General features: G+C 37.0%; 1 protein-coding gene across 1 annotated transcript in view; it reads left to right on the plus strand.

Moving 5' to 3' along the window:
- The window catches only part of ABCA13 (ATP binding cassette subfamily A member 13), a gene marked incomplete at both ends in the record, with an annotated part of 191,390 nt that overhangs the window by 95,224 nt on the left and 80,524 nt on the right, over window positions 1–15,642 (plus strand). The window contains one exon of the mRNA XM_082499202.1: window positions 5,023–5,113. Coding sequence (XP_082355328.1) covers window positions 5,023–5,113 — 91 coding nt within the window. The remainder of the gene's footprint in view (window positions 1–5,022; window positions 5,114–15,642) is intronic.

The following is a 15,642-nucleotide window of genomic DNA, read 5'->3' on the forward strand; positions in this document are numbered from 1 at the left end:
GATATCACTTTGTGAAACTGATTTCTCCAGTGATTACCTATCGTGTCAAAGACAGACAAGGATGGACTGTTTTCTAACAGAGAGTTTAATATATGTCAGAAAAAAATCCCACAAAAATAATGAAATGCGGATTCCTGTAGAGTGACTTTTTTTATATACAGCAATAAATGCTTAGTATAGAAAAGGGATGTATCCTTTCTCCATCTATTCCCTGGAAATGTATGAGATGATATGGTGTAGTACTGTGGTGAGCTGGAGTACAAGATCCCCCAGGGAAGATACTTGGTTTTATGAAGGTGATACAGTTTAAGGCCTGTCAGATATCGCTTATGCATTGTATTTTTGCTGCGTGAGCTGTGCATATGGGAATTAATAGGGTCAGATATTTGAAACTGCATCAGCAGTTCTGGGTTTGTTTTGCAGGTTTAGAATTGTTCATCTTATATAATCTGTGGAAAAAATATAAATAGAATCCAAATAATGCAAGTAAACCTAAAATGACAATTTTATAAATGAATAGAAATGAAATTTATTGAACCAATATGCCACCACGTGGAGCTGCTGTATCCTGAAGTGGTCCACTGGGAGATGTCTTTGGACTGTACAGATTTGCTACATAGTTTTTTAGGACCCTCCTAAGCATAAGAGATCTGGTTTGGCACATTTGTTTTTAAATGGCAGTCCAAAGAATGAACTACCAGCAAGTATGTGGTTTCCTTTGAAGTTAAGGTCTATACAACAGAGTTATTTATAAAGAAAAAAAAAAAAAGCTCATCTCTTCAGTGTTTCTCTTCTAAATGACCCCAGAACATAAAGCTAGTGTGGCAAGCATTTACTATGACAGTGGAGAAGTGGGGAAGGAGAAAAAAAATAAATTGTACAAGTTTAATAAGCATTTTATGTAATGCTATAAATTAAATTACATTCCTGCTATACAATTCTATGAGGCAAGTCACAGCTTTATTGAAAATGCTTATTGAAAAATTGTTATTTTATTTCAAATTATATAGGATGATTAATATGTTATAAGAAAGAATACTGTTCACTGCCAAACTTTATAGATTGTGAGGTAATATATATATTGAGAACCTCTTTTGATTATGTCCCTGTGGGATATCATAGGACTTCCAGAACTGGCATCTGTAAAGTAAATGTGAACTTGTCATGGAATATAAGGAAGCTTCTTCAGTGTACCACATCTGTTATTCCATTGAGAGCTTGCTTTTGGTTGTTTTCTGCAGGTTAAAAAAAGCTTTAAAGGTGGTATTAGATATTGATGTATCATTATTCAGCTTGAAGACTTAATGCATTAATTTGGGGCGATTTCTGTCATCTCTGCATCTTGTCATTAGTCGTTCTTACAACCTCAATTCTCCATTTTCTTATCAAAAGCCTCTTTGCATTGGCAACTAAATGGATAGCACATAATAGCACTATTTAGTCTATTCAAACAATTCAATCTGGAAACAAAGAACTCTGACTTTAAAGGAAGAAATGTGTTACAATTTTTATTTTATCCTTTCTTTTTGTTCTCTCATACATTTGCCATTATTCTTTTTCAGTCTGAGGGACGCTCACTTTCTCTAAAAATTTTACTCTTCAAGGGAAACCAGGCTTCCATTCATACTTCAAAGCAATCTTGAAGTTCTAACAAAATCAGTTTCTGACACTTTCAAAATTCGCTAATATTTGCTTCATTTTAGGTTTTAAATATCTTTTCCAGCCGTTTTTGTTTGTGTACTTTATAATGCTTGTAATCGAAAGAGTCTTAGCAAAAACAAAAGAAGAATAGAAGGATGGTTAATTAAATTAAGTGTATACTGAGAGCTCCCTGGAGGATGATGTTCCACTTTCTGGCAACTCTGGAGGTGTCAAAGCTTGCTGCTTTCTTGCTTTGCTTTGAAGAGAGAACAAAATCATTAAAACATCTGTGCAAAATAAGATGTGTTGAAATACCTGTTAATGGAGTACTGTTTTAAATTCTTTCCCTTAAAATGACCGGAGAGTTTGTCCCAAAACTTTCCAGGGAAAGTCATATACTTCCTTGAAATATTTTATCCTTAAAACACTATGTAGCTTCTAATGTCATTCAGTTTTGTTGAGTGTGTTCTAACGACATCTAATCCTAATTCCATGTGCTGCTTAGTTTTCAGGGATTTTTATATGGCTTTTAGATTACTTCATATGTTACTGCTCACAATTTTGACTATCTTTTTGCAGTTGCTTGTTGTAAATTAACTGACAGCAAGCAATTCAAGCAATTAACACTTATCCACTGCAAAATATCTAGGATACACATGGAATTTGTGGGATAGGATGGCCCAGAAAGGTTGCTAAAATATCAGTCAGTGATTTTAGATGACAAAGGACTGTCTATAGGTGTTGGTTGTTTTTTCTTTCTTTCCCTCTTCGCTTTCTCTTTCTTTCACCTTTCAGGTGAAGATGTGTTTTAGGAATGATAAGTGAGGTGTGACAGGGTCCGCATGCTCTGCAGTGAAGTGTCAAGGATACTGTGCCATTGCAGGATACTGTATCAAGGACATCCTTTGACAAGGACACTGGGCCAATTTTCCTTTTCAGTAGTTTTACTTTTCAGTTAAAACTCTTCTAACTAATGGGTCTTTCTGAAATTAATGGCATATTTTTCAGACAGTATCTGCTTCTAGTAGATAAGGTCTGATGATTATCGTTAACACCAAGGAATAGCATGCAGAGAGGCTCTTGCTTATATGTATTGCTGTAACAACCAAGGCCAGCTAACTTTGTTAACGCACCAACTTGGAGGGTCAGAGGCAGAAGAGTATAGCAGGATTGTACTGAAGGAACGGACAGGACAGGTGACCCAAAACTGACCAACAGGGTATTCTCCTTCCCATCTTCATCAAGCACAGTATTAAACCTGAGGGATCAAAGGGGTCAAGATTTTCTTCAATGGCCAGCATCTGAGGAGCCAGCCTAAATCTTGACAGAGTTAATTGGTGCCCAGCGTGGGGCCCTGAGTGAAGACAAGCCTTTGAACAATCTCTTGTTCAATTTGTTCAAAGTTTAGGCTGGACTGGCCACTAAACAAACGACAGATGCTCTCTATTAACCTCTCTTCCTTCCCAGAATGGGATTGGGAGAGGGACTTACGGGTTGGGGAAAAAAACTAAAACAGCTATAATGAAATATTAACAATAAAAAGAAAAAACAGTAATATTAATAAGAAAATAATGAAATATATACACGTATACAAAACGAATATTGAACTTGGCAAGCACTGGGGCTGGACTCAGCAACAGATGAGAACTGGATTCAAGAACTGGATTCAGGATTGGGTTCAAAGTCAGAAGAACTGACAGAGTTGTACTTAGTGCCAGCCATTGAAGAGAGAGTGACCTCTTTGATCCTTCATCTTTTATATTGCGCATGATGCAGGGGGGGTGGAATACCCTGATGGTCAGTTTTGGGTCACCTATCCTGTCCATTCCTTCCCACGGGTGTGTGTTTGCCACCATGCAAAATATGGTTCATGTAACAGTCAGGCCTTAGCAAGACAAGAAATATCTTTCCACAAATATAAAGTACTTGAAATTGATGGGGTTTTGTTGTCTATTGTATGAGCTCCTTGGAAACAAGGAATTTTTTGTTATAGCTGATATCAGGTTCTTTTGTGCGAAGAAATAAATGGTTTCTTAATGATTTCTGAAAGCCGAACTGTGGTTATAATGTCTTGCAGCTCAGCCCAAATAGAGAAGAGAAAGCAAGAGAAGGCTTTCGTCAAGAGAAAGCAAAACTTGGTTGTACTTTCACTGTTCAATTAGGGATGTTCATGGTAGCTGTATTTTCTGTTAATTTTTTTCTGTCTTTTTATCTGAAGTTCCTAGATCGCTGTTTAAACTGCAGTTCAGGATAAGATAAGCAAATGTTAATTTTATTTGTCATTTGAATTTGCAAGAAGTGGGGCGAGTGTTAATAACTGACTCTCTGTGAAAGCTGTTCCAAGCTTCTGCAAGGCTGAGGGACTGATAAATGAAATACATCTCTGTGAAATTCAAAGGACTTTATGTAGGCAGAAGTGTGAAACAGGATTAAGCAAGAAGTAATAGATCGAACACAAATCTTTTTGGCAAAGTGTATATACCACTTAAATAGATCTCATGATTATAAAGTTGTTAATTCTGCTGGTTTTCTTTCAAATGTTATCCTTAACTCCCTTCTGAGTTGCATCCCCCTGCTTAGAAAGATTCAACCCTTAAAATCTACACTAGAGTAAAATTGTTAGATTCTTACTTTTATAAAAAGATTATTTCATTTTTTTCCCCCAATGATTTTAGGTACCAGGATCCTATCGTCTTTTCCCAGTATGGGGTATGCATACTAACAGTTTTGCTACAAAACATGCATTGTTGCCCACTCCTCTCCATTGTATTAATTAGATGGGACTTTGTTAATGTTGACTGTGCCTGATGATTGCATTGTCTTTTAAATGTCTTTGAATAACATTATTGCCCACATGATTGCATAAATCTGTGGACGCTTCCCAGAGTCCTGTGGATTCTCGGTTCTGTAGGATTCTGTACGTTAGATTTAGTTGTACTGGTACAACTAGAACTCTTTGCTAGCAGTTCCAGTTGTGCCCACAGATGTCCAGCTAGAGTATCAGAAAAGACTTGAGTCTGTCAATATGCCCTTGGTAAAAGCTGCAGTAACCGAGTTCCAACATATGCCACATCTTACTATCGTAAAATGTCAATCAAGGGTAACCAGTCTATTGAAAAATCTTTGCAGACAGCATTGTGCATGGGCCAACAGTGGTTTGCATAGGTGCTTTTGCATCTATTGGCATTTTTTTTCCCCCCTTATCCTCAGGATTCCTCCACTGGAGAGCTTGACTAATTTTATAGTCATTCCAGCAGTGTGGCTACAGCAGCCATTACTAATATATGACAACCTGGATGGTTTAGGACAGATAGTTAACAGATAAAAACAGTAGCTTTTATAAAATGAATTCTAAATTATTTTTCTCCTACTTCTTTAAAGGTATTTCTGAAGCTACTGCAGGATTCGGAGAAGATGACCTGTGTTCCACAGTCAGCACACCTGGACCATACAAATGGTGCTGAATCAGCCTGTAAGTAGAAAACTCGGTACCTTCTGAAGCAGCCAGATTTATAAAAATCACAGTCACAAAGGTAAACATGCACAAAGTTCCCAAAGTTCCCAAAGTTGAGGAATGCACAAGCAAATGGAGAATACTGTCTGCTACCATCTGGTAATTCATAGTTTGTGCATGTGACATGATCTGCCTTGGTAGTACTTTTTTATATGTCTACTGTAATTCACCTCTGTATTACTTCATAGCCACCTTCCTACCCTTCTACTATGTGTACATATGCACACAAACATTCTCTCACTGTGTCAGCATTAACGTGCTTCTTCCTACCAGTCCCTGGCAACTGATTACCATCTTTGACTCATACTGACAATGGATAAACATTGCTGACACATACCACAGATATAAAATCTGTAAGCTATTAGAAAGGTGTATTCATGTCCATCCATGTGCAAATAAAAAAAATAAAAAAAAAGCTGTTGCCTCCCATAGTAGAAGATCATTAGTCCTGTCAAGTGGCATGTTCTTTCAGGTTGCCTTACATGTTTGTTTGTTTTAAAACAGGTTCCTTCCTTCTTTCTATTTTCCTGCTGTGCAAGCCTGGGAGGACAGCCTTGCTAACATTTCTGAAAACTTAGGAACCTTGTTCTCCTTAAAAACTCTTCTTAGAAGTCACTAATGTGATATCTTGCAAAATGCAAGGCTCAAGTTCTCTAATGGCAGTGTCCACCAAGCTCATCAATATTTTTCTCATTCCTCCTGGGATTCTCATGCTTCTACACATACCATGTTTCTTTCCATTTGATGATTTAGATCTAGATTACAATCTTCTTAGGTTAGATGTCAAACATTTTGTTCTATATGTAGTCCTTTTTATTTTATTTCTATAGAACACAAGCACAGAGAGATCCTGGTCTATGACTGAAGACCTTCATTGTTACAGTAATGGAAATAATAATTTTGAACGTAGCTTGTGTTATTTATTAAGATAAATTCAGTTAGATCTGCCAGTAAGGAGTGATCAGTGCCAAGAATTGTGGCCTAATGTGAGACCTTCTGTCACAAAGTACAAAGTTGACTGGATGACTTTTCCCAAAGGGTCGTTTTGCTAGACCATTTCAGTCCCTGTTGAATCAGTGAAGAAGTAACTATAGAGCAAAACAGCCTCACTAAGTAAATAAAATATCCACTCTTGTGAGTGGTGAGAACAAGATGTCTATTCAAAATACAGCTTTGAATGTACCTTTATCTTATAACAATCAGCTGTGTATTTCTTCAAGGCTCAGCTAGGATATCTGAACCAATTTCAAATCAAGACAGTCTGTCTTCTCCACATTGCTTTTTCATCAAAGAGTATGATTTAGAGTTCCTAAAGTAATGAAAACAGAGTATACTGTACCTAACAAGTTGATATCTTTTACCATCCACATTTCAAAACACATAACTTAGTATTTGTTCAAGTTATTACATTAATAAAGAATATAGTAACCAGAGACTGTAATTTTCAGTCTGATAAATTATAGCAAGAAAATGTGATGATAATGCCATTTCTTTGGGGATGAGAGTACTGGAAAATTGTCGTTTGTTGCAGATGACTGTCATTCATCATTAAGGACAGTTGTGAAGTGTAGGCATAAGGGATCTGGGAAACGGTCATGAAAGGTATCCATCATTGTCAAAGCTAACTAGAATACTCCATGGGCAATAGCTTGACCTGTATAATTTTGTCTTTGAAAGCAGATTCAAAGGCAGTCAAACTTTCAGTTATCAAAGTAGTCAAATGAATTTTCAAAACCTCCTAGAGCAAACAGCTGAGTTATTGAGAAGATCACAAGATGCTGCTATTTGATTTGTAAAAGAATTTTGATTAGAGAGCTGCTTTGACAAAGTATGGATATGACCACAAGCAGGGCTATTGGCTATCCTTTACCAGTACCGAGCCCTTGAAGCATCAGGATTGTGTAGACATCAAAATTTTGTTTCTTGTCTCCCAGGATGCAGAGTAGTGTAGATGTGTACTGGAGCAGTGAGCATGTCCCTTCTTAAATGAAACTGCAAAAAATAAGTACATGATTTAGGCTAATGAGCAATGCCAAAACAGGCAAGAGACACAACTTCAGCAAAATATGACAGTATTTGACTGAAGTCGGAGCTTTGATAATTTCTAGTTATGTTTTACGATGTCTTATCGTACTGGGTTTGGCTGAAATGGAGTTAATTTTCTTCCTAGTGGTCCTTATGGTGCTGTGTTTTGGATTTGTGACTAAAACAGTGTTGATAACACACCAGTGTTTTGGCTCCTGCTGAGAAGTACTTGTAGGGTCAAGGCTTTCTCTTTTTTCCCATTCTGTCCCCCCTCCCTGCGGTGAGTAGGCTGAGGGTGAGCAAAAAGCTGGGAGGGGACGTGACATGGACAGCGGAGCCAAACTGACCAGAGAGTTCTTCAATGCCATATAGTGTCATGCTCAACAATAAAAACTGAGGAGAGGTTTTTTGGGGAGAGGTAACCATTGCTACCAGACTGGCTGAGCATGAGTCTACTTGTGGGAGGTGGTGAGCGATTGCCTTTGCATCGCTTGTGTTTTTATTGTTGTTTTTTTTTTTTTTTCTTCTTTCTTTTTCCTTCACTTCTTAAACTGTCTTTATCTTGACCCACAAGTTTTCTCATTTTCTCTCTTCCTTTCCTCTCCCCTGTCCTGCTGGAGGAGGGGGAGCGTGAGTGAGCAGCTGTGTGGTGCTTAGCTGCTGGCCAGGGTTGATGCACTGCAATAACATAAAATAAACTCAAAATTATTTTACCCTTTCTAAATGCAAATATTAATGGTAAGCAACAGTCCATTAATTACATTAATTGTAACAATATTGGTAACTTTAAAGATACAAAGCACACTGTGTAATTTCTACTGGTTTAAGTTTTCTATGTGGAAGGTTTACTCATAATTTTTAGTTTTATTCCAATGAAAAATAAATTGGAATAAAACTCACCTTTTGGTAAGAACAGTTAAGATTTTCTTTTTAAGTCAGGGAATGCCTATGTGTGCAGGCATAACACATGCATACAGTATAATACAGACATACATAATTATTTTCTTCACAGCTGGGGCATATGATTGATGGTTATTGTTTTGTAGATGTATACACAGCATGCCGAAAAAAGGTTAGACTGAGCTTGCAATGACTGCATGACAAAATCGTTGGAGCCAAATAGCCTTGAAAATGGAGACACCAACTCTATGGAGTCTAATAAAATTATCATAAATGACAGCAGGCAGTATATATACAAAAATAATCTGGAGAGCTAAGAGCAAGTCTAAGGGGTGATTATCTAACCATGGATAAATAACAAAATGTTCTAAACGTATGCAAAAACAGGCAATAGGCTACAGAGTGGGCTCATTGGATCATTAAGGGACCAATACTGCAGAATTAAGATATTCAGACATCTTGCTGGAGAGCCAAATGAATTAATTTTGTGGCGTTCTACGTCTTAGAGACATTTGGGAGATGCCAACTTTGGATCTAATCTCTTCTGGCAGTAAAATACAACTGGAACCTGAGATATAGTGAAACCAAACTGGAGAAAATTCAAAATGGATAAAATCATGTTTTTCACACGGTGATACATATAATTTGAAATTCATTGACATAAAATGGTATGGAGATTAAGATTGTGGTAATATGTTTAAAAAAGCCAAAGAGTGGTTATTAACTTATATATAATGTGAATAGCTATAGTTACAGAAGTGCTATTAAAGCTTATATGTCTTTGAAGTTAGCCACAGATAAGTTAGCCACTGAAAGTGTTGGAGCGGAAGCAAGTTGATGCATAGCTAATTTTTATGATTGCTTAAACCTTTCTCTGATGCAGCTGGTATTAGCCATTTTGAAATATACTGGGCAAAACGTTATCTTGTTCCTATTAGGATTTAAGACATCAACAATATACAGTACTTATAATGCACATCTGAAAGCTAATTTTGTTAAGAAATTGTAGCTGACAAACAGTAGTCATCAATAGCAAAACATCAAACTGAAGAGCTTTCAGTGAATTTTCACTGGGTTTCAACTCTGCCTTTTGATTATTTTCATAAGTGATACTGAAGTAAATACAACCTTGCTTATGAAAAAAAAAAAAAAAGACTGCTACAAGGAATTGGTAGAATGATAATGAGTTAGACCAGTCCTAAAGAATGAGTTAGATCACTTGAAAAGCTGAATTTATTTTACATAAAGTGTGTTTTAATTAAGCCAAATGCTGTGCAAATCTATGTAATGGGGAGTAATATTCTGGAAAACACTGGCTTTGAAAGTTACCTACCAATTCTGGTGAAAACGCATTTTAAGACAGTGTAGCTAAGATCATTTATGTTTCAATTTAATGTACAAAATGATGTGAAGAGGTCATTCTGACTATCAGTACAAAATTGATGAGACTGATTCTACAACTTTTATGTCCATGTTTTTAAGTCTGAACGTCTTTAAGGAAAAGTTGAGAATTTGGAAAGGGAACAGAGAAGAGTTAATATTGAAGGTTGGAGGTGAAGTCCTTATAAAGGCACCATCAGGGCTCAGTTAGTAGTTTATCAAAAAGAAGATAGAGAAGTGGTTTGCTTAAAAAGCCTAGGGTTTTTTTATGTGTACAGAGTACTGTCTATTAAAGCATAATTCTAACTTTTCTAGGGGCAGGAGTGGAAGAAATAAGAGAAATAAATAGCTGGAGGCTAAAGGCAGGCACTTCTCCTAGAGGTTAATTAACAGATGGAGTTAGTCTACCCAGGGAGGTATAATCCCTCTCGTGTTGCTTTTAGCACAAGCTTGGGGCCTTTGCAGAAAATATGCTACATTGAAAGGTGTTATTGATTTCTGCACGTGGGTAACAAAGTGGAATTTGATGTCTGTTGATAGGTGATCGAGTGATTTCTCCTATTTGTAGAGAGGAGCTTTTAATTCACTATGACAAATTGAGTTCCCTGTAATTTCAAAATAAAGGTTGACAGAGCATTTGTTATAATATGTTTGAAGTTATATCACAACATCAGTTTTTAAGTGGAATTCCCTTCTCTCATTTCCATGTAAAATTCACTTAAAAGTATATAAGAATGATTTTAAAGCTCCACCTTGCAAAATGTAGTTTGATTTCTGAGTAGAAAACTGTGGAAAATAAGTATTGGAGGCTCTGTTTAGAAGTGGCTGCTGACATGAAGAGTGATACTAAAATTTTCAGATTTTTACCAACTACTGATAAGGAGAAGATAGAGCATACATTTCAGTCTTCTGGAGGTCTAATATTATAGATGACACTACCACTTAAATGCAGTACTAGATCCTGAAAAAGATGTGTCAAAATAGGTGGTCTAAAAATACATTATATTTTCCTTCACATTTTTAATTGTTTTAATTAGTTTCTTGCAGGAAACCTTGTGATTCTAGCATATGTTGAAAACTTAATTTCACCTCTTCCAATTATTTAGCTTTATACTCCTCAACCCTGAATCTTGCTTCCTTTTCCTTTTGTCACCCTTTCAGGATTGTCTGAAGCATGGAACGAGGATGGAGGATCTTTATAATGTTATCTATCATTAGTCACAAAAAGATATCCAATCTCAAAAATAAGATCATCTAGCTTGTTTAAGGTTTGCATAAATTTGTTTGCTCAGTAAGTGCATAACGGTAACTCCTTCTATCCTTCTGAAAGTAAATGGTCTTTGAGGGACTCTACTTTCTTCTCTCATCCAAACGTTTTCCTTGTAGTTGCTGCCTGGTCCTTTTCCACTTTTCATCTGCAGTGTGGACACTTTGGGCTTTTTGTTAGATGGGCTCAGACATCAGATGGCTATTAGAAAAACAATTGAAAGACAGCTATTTTCTAGTAAAGGGAGGTACTCTTGCAGTGCCAAGAAGCTGATCCACTTCCTGTTCTCCAGCTCCTTGTCATCATGTTCATATCCGAACTGCTGGCAAATGAAAGAATTGAACCTTGCCTGCCTGCCTCACAGAGGCCTTTTGTTCTCTTCAGCTCTAGAGAAAAAATAGTCAGTAAAGCACCTGCCAAAAAGGGGGCTCAATTGAAAAAGGACTATAGTTTTCTGCAAGTGGTAGAGCACCAGACAACAAAACAATAATCCTTTCTGAAATGTATATTTTGAAAATGATATTAATTGTTCATGAATTCATTCTGTTGATGGAATTGATTTGGTTCCATAAAAGGTCACCCGTGTGATTTAGTAGCTGCTTTCCTTCACTATGTAATTTGGTATTTTTGCTTGTTCTTAAAATGTACGAATCTTATTTAGACTGAAAGATAGGCTTGAAGACATGTGTTGTGCTATAGATATAGATCCAGACTTCAGATTTTGGTCTGAAGTTTACTGAGCATTTCCAGTTTCTAACTACTTAAAAACAAATGAGGAAAGTTGTTACATCACTCCATCTTGTGATGGAAGAGATGATGCCTTTTCTATCCCACTTAGAAGAAACAGAATCATCAGAGAGACTTTTTTTGAGGTTTTAGGTCACCAGAACTGGTATGCATGTAACTTTCGATGGTGATGACTATATATTGAATTTTTACATATCTCAAATGCCTTCTAAACAGAACATTGTATTTGATATTAACATCTCCCAGCTCTTACTGTCTGTTGTGAATGTATGAGAATATTTTGAACCTGCTCTTTCCAACAACCTACTGCCTTGTCTTCATAATAGTCTAGATTGTTTGTCATGTTAGTTATTAGTAGCGCTTGTTTCAGAAATTAAATAGGTTGGAAGCTCATCCACTATGCTCACACATTTCTTGGAGCTGAAGGGCAAAGCATACAGATAGTTTTGGGTGCACTAGGAATGCTTTATTTATCCAAAGATAATTGTTATGTGAAACATAAAACGTGAACTCCCTTAACATCTTGAAAACCAAGTGATCAAATCATCTCAGCTGTGTAGCTTTTGTCTTGCCTATAAACACTTCTTTGCTTTCTTCTTGACAGTATATTTCTTCATACAGGTGCTGTTTTCGCTCAGACTTGCTAGTGCTCCCTTCTGTCTCTCTTTCTCCAGCATTTCCTTTGCACTCCAGAACTTCCTGTTGTTTTCTTTTAGTTCCTGTATTTTGTTGAGGCTATTACAACAGCTGCAGACATGGAAAAGGTATTGACAGCCTTTATGATCTTTCATGTTTTTTTTAAAATCCTGTCTTTTAATGAAATATTCAGGAGTCTTGTTCTCCACTCTGTAGGACCGCTTGTCTTCCATTTCATGCTGTAATAATTCCTATCCTAAGTAATTATTACCAAAATAAAAAAGTAATAAAGAAAAGAATATAAAAGAAGTAGAACTCTTCCTCAGAGGATAAATGAGATCTGGCAGACAGTACTCCTGCGTTCCCTTTAAGAATGGCCTGATTTCACTTTTTGGAGGTATTCCACTTTTTTCACATTTGCAACATCTTCAGAATTGTTTTTTCAGAATATGGATTATGTGATCATCTGTTATCTGAAAAGCAACTGCAAGTTAAATAGCAATGGGTTGCCTGGTGTAATACTAATGTGGCTTTTGCTGTAGTAATATTGTCTTCCTAGCTGTTGTGGTTTAGGCCAAAATCCACTACTGGGGACCTGAGGGACCCCAGATGGGACTGACAGATACTCCCCTCTACCCCTCTTCAAAGAGAGAGGCAGAGGAGGAAAAAGAGACTTATGAGTTTAGAAAGAACTAAACTACTTTAATAAAATATTAATAATAAAATAAAAAGAAATAATGAAATATATACAAAACCATATCAAGCTTCCGAGATGAAAATCACGACACCGGCTGGCACTGGGGCAGTGGATTCAGGATCGGGATCACAGGCAGACAAACAGAGTCCTCCTCAGACGTGGGCCATTGAAGGAAGAGAGAGTGACCCTTTGATCCCTCAGCTTTTATCCTGAGCATGAGGCAGATGGGATGGAATACCCCGTTGGTCAGTTTTGGGTCACCTGTCCTGTCCGCTCCTCCCTGCAGGTGGGACCCCACTCTGCTTTTCCGCAAGATAGTGTATGTGTATGTACACACATGTGCACAAATATTTTAAAACACAACTTTGTTTTATTAATGCTGTTGCACCAGCAAATGCAGGTGCTTTAACTTGAACTATGTAAGTAATTCAATGTAAATGATCAATTTTTTGAAGACATGTTTATCAAGACTAAGTATACTTTCTTTTCAGTCTGAAATGGAAAGTTGCTTGGGGAAAGGGCTTCATGAAGTCCTTTTAACATCTTGCTTCATCTAATGAGTAAATACTATAGATATGTAGAAGGTGTGGTACATGTCTTAGTTGTGCTAGCAAGGCTGTATTTTAGGTCGGTACTTCCACATGAAACTAGATTTTCATGTGTCTACTACCTTCTCAAAAGTATCTCCTTTGGTGAAATTGTAGTCTCTGCTCTGTCACTAAAACATTTGTTTTGTGTTACAAAAGCCCACAAGGACATTATCAATAGTCACATTTCTGTTTTCTTGATACTAGCAACATTCTCTAGGGCTACAAGGTTTTCATTTCTCAACACTGAAAAAAACTATTTTAGGAGTCACAGGGACAACATCCAAAGTAGATTCAGTATGAAAGGCAGTATGCCAAGCAGACAGCACTTAGGACTGCACTTCTTTTTGTTAACTGTGTATGCAATAAACTTATATAGATGACAAGGTGACACCTTGATAAGATTTGTATATTACACTGTTGCCAGTTAATTCCCCATTTGAAATATGCAAGTGGGACTTTGATACATAAACCTGATGATGGACTTTTGTATAGGTGGAAATTTTTACCCATAAAATTTTTTCTCTTTCTATCTGTCTCGATCTATTTTTGCAGTTTATCTGGGTTACCATATTCATTGGAGGCATTAGAAAAAATGGAACAGTTGGTTCTGTTAATCAGGATCCTTGTAGCTGTTAATACCACTATTTATGACATACCAGGATGCCTGAGGAAAGACATTATTCATCAAATACATTTTTCAATTGTTTGCTATAGCTGTGGGTCTGAATAAAACATGTCTTCTGCAGAACTCAGTCATCTTTCAGTTTTGAATTGTTTCCCTGCACAAACTCTGATACGATTTTATTGTTAATAGAATAATTCCAGTAGAGATAATGTCTAAAAATATTCTTGATTATGGAAGTTGCAATATTTTAGGCCAAGTACTTTGTTCGTATCGAGCTAATACTTGCACAAATTGTAAAAGTTAAAGTGGCTAAGAATGTCCTTGTCTATCAGGGTGAAATCTGGGCCCTGCTGAAGAGGTTTGCTCCATGCGTTGTCTGAGTTTTCTCCGAGCAGTTCCAGGAGGCTTGTTCCAGAGTGCTTTATACGGTGCCTCCAAAGGCCACTCAATGCAAACTGAGCAGCTGCATAACAAAAGTCAGCTGCAGTACAAAACTGGACAACTGCAATTGAAAAGTCGCCTTTCTGGGAAGCAAGTTGCCAGCGGGAAGTACTCGGGAACACCCGCTTTGAATATATAGTTCCTTTGGCCCTTGCTACATTTAATCTGTCTAGTTTGAAAATGCTAAGATATTTAGCATTAAGTCTCACACTTAATGTTAAGTGCTGTGGTAGAGGGAACATTCAGATTGTATTGCTGTCCTGCTCTTTCACCAAACCTTCACCAAACACAGCAAATGTGCTGTGGGCTGTAGCCCTATGGTATACATCGGACTCAGTCTTGAAACGTTGTAACCCGAGTCTATGGGTTGCATTCAGTGGGTTGAATTCTAATAGCTTTCCGAGTACTGATTTACCCTTCTACAAATAAAAGGAACCCATCTCAAAAAGTGTGCTGCTTGTTGTAATGAGAGGGTATATCCTAGTGCAAAAGATGTATCTGATGGATGTTTGTCTGTGCATGTAGAAATGTATTCTTTCTCTTTGCCAAGTCTGAGATGTGTGTGTATGTGTATATATATACATGTATACACAGACACGTATATATATGAAATCAGTTGTCAGTTCTGACAGACCGTACTTCTCTGCTTTTGTGCTTTTGAAGAATGCAGACAGAAGGTGCAAATAGGCTTCCGTTTTGTAACCACCATTCTGTGCCTGTTTTTCAACTGTTCCTCCTCTTGTCCCCTCCTCCACGTGGCAATTCGTTGCAGGTGCATCACTGCAGGGGAGATAATACTACAATAAAAGCATATCTATTTAGAAAATTATCATCTCCTGGAAATTGAAATTATCATGTTTGTTAATGTTGCAAGTTAATCATGAAGAAACTCACAATCAGAGAATTAGGGCTCCCAAAATTACAGTAATTTTCCTTTTCAGGGTATGATAGGATTGTCTCCACCTGGCTGAATGTTTGTCTTTTATTTGTTTCCAAAGAATATGCCCATCTCATCATGATGAAGGTGCTTTGGCCACGGTAGATTTTGCCACACAAAGCTAAAAAATACGTGGTTCCAGCTTCTTTTTCAGTATGGTTTAGGCTGGCAGCAACCCCAACTAAAATGTAGAGAAGAGATATAAATCAAGGCAAAGTGGGAGAAAACATGGGAATGTAACA

Source organism: Vanellus vanellus (genome assembly GCF_965231255.1).
Source record: "Vanellus vanellus genome assembly, chromosome: 2".
Taxonomy (NCBI): domain Eukaryota; kingdom Metazoa; phylum Chordata; class Aves; order Charadriiformes; family Charadriidae; genus Vanellus; species Vanellus vanellus.